Source organism: Biomphalaria glabrata, chromosome 12 (genome assembly GCF_947242115.1).
Source record: "Biomphalaria glabrata chromosome 12, xgBioGlab47.1, whole genome shotgun sequence".
Classification (NCBI taxonomy): Eukaryota; Metazoa; Mollusca; class Gastropoda; family Planorbidae; genus Biomphalaria; species Biomphalaria glabrata.
In genome coordinates, this window is record NC_074722.1 from 32,459,193 (window position 1) to 32,465,945 (window position 6,753).

The following is a 6,753-nucleotide window of genomic DNA, read 5'->3' on the forward strand; positions in this document are numbered from 1 at the left end:
TTAATGAGGTTTTTAAGAAGTTTATTTTATTTTTTGGATACATGTTTAGGATGTGCCTAAATAGTTGAAGATTCCCAAACCTCGACCTGGACGGCCGGGGGGTGGGGGGGGGGGGGGGGGCAACGGGTTAGGTTTGAACCCCGGACTATGGAGACGACATTCAGGCCAGACCGCATACCTTACGGCTAGGCAGCCACCCTGAAATTGGAACTATATCATAAATTTTTCCTTGCCGTTAAAAGGTTTATCTGCCACTTATTTATGCGCGGCACTAGAAATAATCAGCCTCTGTAGACTAGTGCACCGTATAACACTTGTTCTAAAGAAGATATTCTTGTAAATACACTATGATTTGTTTCTGTTTAGACTAAATTTACATCTAGATCTAGATACTATTAACATTAAATAGATCTACTTTGAAGACTTTTCTTCTTTGATAAGAAAAAACAAAATCTGCATTTGGAATCTAGAAATCAACATCATAGCTCTAGAAATGGACGGGACAAAAAGAAGAGGTGTCAACAACACAGGTACATTGAGAGCTTTAGTCTTAGATGCTGATCTTGACTTAGACATCGATATTTAAACTAAGTTTTTTTTAATGTTTAGATTGAAGTCTAAAATATATTTAAGGCTTGTCTTCGAGTCCGAAGATTAGTGATGAATGCAGTATTTCCCGTGGCTGCGAAGCTCCAGCTGTGTCCTACATATTTTGCCACAACCACAAGCATAACCGTTGTCCGCAGGTGGTCGATTGAGATTTTCTTTTCGTCGCCTGCGTTTGTCCTCGGCAGCAGATTTTCTTTTGGTCTCAAATGTGTATCCCGCGGCCTTCATGAGTGACCTCCAGCTGTCTCGTTCTGAGGCCGCTTGCAACCAGGTGATCTCTTCTATGTCAGCCAAGGAAAGTCTAAAATAATGTAGACCAAAACAGCAGGCGTCTATAGATCAAATCAAATTAGATCTAAACTATGTGTCCAGATCTCCGTCTCTTTCAGAAGCCATCTCCTGCCATCTACTTTTCTCTGTGCTAGAGAGAGCGAAATGGCGCCTTAGTTGATCTTTATAGCGCTTTCGTTGAGGAAGGGGGCGGGGCTATTTCTGTTTCGTCTCCCTTCTTAACCTTTAAAGTGCTGAGCTGTTTTACAATGAGTGCATACAAAATAGATGCTAAACTATCTCACGCGTATTAAAGGTTAAAGGCCTCTGAGGCCTAAAGAAAAGCCATGGAGAAGATAGGTGCAGAAGACGAAAGAAAAGCCTAAATAGAGCCCCGACGCTGAAAACCTTCCCTTGCCCCTGAATCATTGTATCCCTCAATTGCTGCCACTATTACATTTTTTTTCTTTTCCTTTCCCTATGCTACATGTTTAATTTAAAAAAAAATACATTCATTTTTTTTTATTATAAAAAAAACAGGATCTGTTGTTTGTTTTTTGTGTGTGTGTATTTTTTATCTTTACCTTTCTAGAATTGGTGCAAAATAAAGAAGTGCATTATTTTTAGCGGCCCCCGTAAAGGGAAAAGCCGCTATTAGGTTTGTGCAAAATGTCCGTCTGTCCCATTCAAATCTAAAAAAAAAAACTAAAAAAGAAATGAAAAATATTATTTCACCAAGCGATGCGGCTAGCAAAGTTTAGGTGCAACGGCTACTTTTGGTTTTCTAAAAGCAAACCGTTTAGTTTATATAATTAATTATAGAGGCGATTTTTTCATTAAAAAAAATACACCAATTCTAAAACAATACATAAGTTTTAAAAAATCAGATTTTATTTATTTTTTGTTTAGTGGCTTCATCAGGATAAAGGACGCTTTTTTGTGCGTTTTGACTGTTGGTAGGTCTGTCTGTCACGTTTAGATAAAAAAAAAAAAGAACACTAAAGGCTATTGAAAATTTGATAGTACCTTTAATGTTCCTTCCGAAACATCTCGATAGTTTTAAGCATCTATAATAAATAGTTCTATATGTTTTTATTTTAAAAAAATCAATGCCAACGAATGTTTGTTTGCTCTTCTAACTTATATTACATTTAATTTCCGTGCTTAAACGTTGCAAAAACACATGATCAATAATATGTTGTTCCGTTTTTTTTTTATGTAAATAGAATATAAACGCTAACAAGAAGTGTAAACAGTATAGAATTGAAGCTATGAAATTCGACGTCATTCTTTCATTATAGAACATGCCTTTGTGCTTTTATGCAATAAAGTTTCATGTAATGACGCTATGTAAGGTGAGACAGTATAAAAGCACCTATTACCTTGTGACATCTGTGCTGCGTCGAACACTTATCCCGAATGGGAGACGACCGCGTGCCAGGAGGACAACATAACAAAGGTCTTTCTCGTAAGCACTATTAAGATAAACTCCGACGTCATTTCGCCTTCAATGGCATGGAGGAAAGTAGCTGGAAGCAGTTGGTCTCTGATAGAGACAGTTGGAGAGCTCTCACAAAGGCTGAGGGGCAAACTTTGGAAACCCAAAGGGAAGCCCTTATAGAAGACATGCGCAGAAGACGGAAAGAAAACTTAAATAGACCGCCGGCGGTCGTTATTGTTCCCACACCTGATCTCGGACCAAGCTGAAATTTCGCACAATTATTTCGTGTACTTTACAAAACAATAATCAATAAAAATTAGTCATTTTACTATTGGTTGTTAATTAGTTTGTTTGCTAGCTGACGACGAAAAGAAATTGTACTTAAATGATGTGGTGGTGTAAGTTGAATTATCCCACTTTTGTAGGTCGCCGACTTCAAGTTGGAAGCTAACAATAGACAACTATAAAACCTTCTATTTTCATAAGCGATTCGTATGCGCTGGCATAGTGGTTTAAGTGTTAGCTTGAGGAGGCTTGAGCCTTTGAGTTCGAGTTCAGGTCTTAAAAGTTTGTGTAAATGAAGGTATTTAATAAGCTATCACGCTAACTTTACCTAGAGACCCTCTTCTTTCTTCCCCATTCCCACCCTCATTTCACAACTGGTCCGGACATATAGTGTAGTGAGAAAGCTAAAAGCATGACATTGCGCTAAACAAAAACTATTGCTTAAAATATTTCTGATCGCACACATGCATTATTGTCAGTCTAGATCTATTGCAAATTTAAGTACATGACTAATCCAAACTTATTGATACAACTACCAAGAGGCGTAGCTAGTCATGTGCGGGAGGTGCGGGCCGCACAAGGCATCAAATGTTAAGGGGCATCAAACTAAGGATAAACTTTCTCAGTAAAAACAACATGTTATACATACATGAACAAACCAAACTTTTATATTTGAAATGTTAAGAAAAATTGAATTATTTTGCTACTTCGTTAATCTTGTATATTCTTTCTTCAATTAATTGTAAGTTGTAGACCAGCTTGTATCAAATTTACTAGATTTGTTTAAATCGTTCAAGGCAACGCAATTTGGCACGCTCATTTTCTTCTGGAGCACACGATACATGTGGTTACAACTACGCTTGTTTCATCTAGATCTAGAGCTTATAAATAAGTTGAAGAAGAATTGCTAAGTCAGAATCTAACTAATTTCTAGGAGTTTGTGAAATGAATATCTCTGAGAAAACGTGTTGTGAGCCAAGCTAGTTCCAGCCCGAATACGCACATGTCCCCACAGATACAAAACAAATTTATTGTAATATTGATTTCGAGCCAAATATTTGTCAGTTATTTTGACACATGACATCTCAAAACTAGATGAATTTTGGCTAGATGATGCAGTTCTAAATACTGTCTTTATTGGCATATTTCTAACAATGGCGGTAAGTGTAGCGATAATATGCGATCGAAATTTTCTCAGACTTAAGTTGATCAAGAATTAATTGAGATCAGCGATTTAAAAATTGCGACTCCCTAATTTGCCTATTGATGGAAACAAATATATCTCGATAAAATTATTGAAAGTGAAATTGATTTTTTGTTTGCTTTGAATATTAGCAATACTTGAACAATGAAATCACATTAGTTCGGAAAAAAAATATTTTTCGCCGTTTTATTTTTTGGGGCGGGTTGGGGCATCATGACGAGCTGCCGCCGCACAGGGCATTATATACCCTAGCTACGCCACTGCAACTAACTTAATATAAAACTTTTTTTTTTTTTTCAAGTTTTTTTTTATTTTCTTGTTTAAAAGTATTTTCTATGTTTATCTTTTTTTTCTTAAAATTTTTGATTCTTCAGAAAGCCTCCAAACGAACCTTGAAGTTCAATTAGAAGGAAGAAAATTAAACTTAAATGAAAATGAACCAATCACTTCGGCCATATACTACTTTTGTAACAAAAGGATTGAGCGCGAGCCCAAGGAGACGCGCATAATCAATTTTTCAGTCAATACTTTTACTGAGTTCCTGGACACTACACAGTTTTTCTGTGATGATTTCAACCACATGTGGACACATGCAATCATTTTAGAACTCTGGAAGACTGTTATAGATCTGCAGATTCCCGAACTTATAGCAATCTTTGAGAAAAAGGTTGGCCGGATAATGTGCGCGAACAATATTGAGACAATTTATGGGATGGCCTATCTCTATCAGTCACATGCCGTCGTCTTGCAAACTAGACTCTTTCTGCAACGTCTGTATATAAAAGATGATGAAATGCATCTCTACTGTATTTTATCTTTCAAAGACTTTCTTAGCATAATTAAAGATGATTGTATACAAGTGGAAAGTGAGGACATTGTTTTAAGGTCCATTTTCCTATGGGCTGAAAAACAAGAAGGAAGTTCTGGGGCAAGCGAGGATGGCCAGCAGTGTCCGAAAAAAAAAGTGGACTGTAATGTGCCATGCAAGGAAGAGAATGAGTTAAATTAAAACACTTCTGAGCTCTCTCAGCTGTTAAGAGCCTCAAGGTATGGGTTAGCGAGCATTGAATGTCTTCGAGAGCTCTCCAAACATCAGTTGTGTCAGAAAGACAAAGAAGCGAAACTCGTTATAACTGAGGCCATCAACTACAAGCTAGACAGAAATACTCATGGATACTGGCCTTCATTCGCATATCCTAGAAGCTTTAGTGATATCGAGCTTGTGGGTGTATTAGCTGACAATAATCAAGTCAGTATTACGTATCTTGAAACCAGTGAAATAGTGACCTGGGAGAGACTTCCCAGATGTCCCTTACATACTCAAATAGAAAATGTTACAGTCTTTGACAATGAACTGTATGTTATAACCAGCACAGATAACGAAAGTTTGATATTTGTGTTTAGAAACCGAAAATGGAAATTTGTTATAGATCTTCCAAATAAAGACTTCATTGTCATCTCCAAAGGAAGCTTTATCTACGCCATAGACGGCACAAGCAGAAGCGTCAAATGTGTGTCGCCGAGAGAGACTCCAGTTCTTCACAGCGAGATCAAGTTCCCTGACATGATGAGAACTCCAGAGAGTGCTTTAGACTTTGACAAAAGTATCTTGATTTTCTGTTCCACTGACTCTGATGAAAAGTCGGCAGTGATTTCTTTAGACGTACCTGAACATAAATGGACTGACTGCGGACATCTTGAAGGGTCAGCTAAAAATTTGGTTGGTTTTAGAAATGAAACAAATTACTTTATCCTACAAAGAGATGGATCGTTAAGCCAAGTGTTGAGAAAACAAGATGACAGCATTGACTTTATATTCATTCAACGTCTGTGGTCTATTCAAAGTGCTCTACGTGGTGCCTTCATCTACAGGGACATTCTTTACGTTTTTTCAAATACTCCCTTGGAGAATGTTGGTCTTCATGGAGTTCTTGGTTTGTTCTGGAGAACGGATTACATGTACCAGGAAGAAAAGGCGTGTAACTTTGCGACAGTGTTGATGCATAAGTACAATGATGTTTTTAGTTTACGGTTGGTAAATGAGCCAGATTTCGATCCTGACGATGATTAAGTCATGTGATGCAACTCCTCGATTTTTTTTATGTGTGAGTTCGTGGATATTTAGGGTTAGGGGCCTAACAAAGTGTACGATGTGTCGACTTTCTAACGAGATCTGTAAAACTTATTTATAATTATGAGCTAACAAATGTATTGAAGTGGAGGTAGTAATCAGAGAAATCGACAAAAATTGTTAAAGAGCAAAATGTTGAGGCTTTTGGTAAACGTCATAACAATCGTAATAAAAATGCAACTATCTCATATGCATTGCTAAATATTATTTTTTTTGTCTAATATAGGTCTATATTTCTAATTATAATTAAATTACAAAAAATCAAATGAGAATTTATTTAAATGAATAACATTTATTCGCTTTTCTGTCGGCTTGTAATACTCGTAATCTAGGTTTAAACCAAATTTCCAAAGTCTGTAGTTTAAACTGATTCAAGATGAAGTATTTTATCGACGAGCTTTTAGTTGACTTTCTTATTTTAAAAAATCTGCAACGCTTCCAAGTGGGTATAGTTATTTCATCAAACAGTTCTGGAGTTTTCTTTGCTATCTATAACAATTCTGCCACGCATAAAAGTGGGAATAGTTAAGTCACCAAGTGGGACATACGAGTTGATACGACGGCTTGGGATACAACATGGCTAACATTTTTCTTGGAAAAAGAAACTCCATATCTCTTTACCAGCGCACAACGTTGGCTTTAAGAAGGCTCTTTTTACCTTTTGTTTATAAGACAGTTGAATACATCTACATCAACATATTTGAAATTGTATTAGTCTTACATGAGCAAACAAGTAACCCGCAATTAGGAGTCACTGGGACTGAATCAGTTCTGTAGTCTTTCCTGTTTGATGATTTCACTTTAAGGCTAAAC

General features: G+C 36.7%; 2 protein-coding genes across 2 annotated transcripts in view; one reads left to right on the forward strand and one right to left on the reverse strand.

Moving 5' to 3' along the window:
• Window positions 1-6,753, reverse strand: part of LOC106062356 (uncharacterized) — a 124,889-nt gene that overhangs the window by 63,623 nt on the left and 54,513 nt on the right. The gene's annotated exons all lie outside the window — the stretch shown is intronic.
• LOC106069289 (uncharacterized) lies at window positions 331-6,358 on the forward strand. The gene is made up of 2 exons (XM_013228908.2): window positions 331-530; window positions 4,184-6,358. Exons 1-2 carry the CDS (start codon window positions 494-496, stop codon window positions 4,816-4,818), a joined length of 672 nt encoding a protein of 223 aa, XP_013084362.2. The 5' UTR covers window positions 331-493; the 3' UTR covers window positions 4,819-6,358.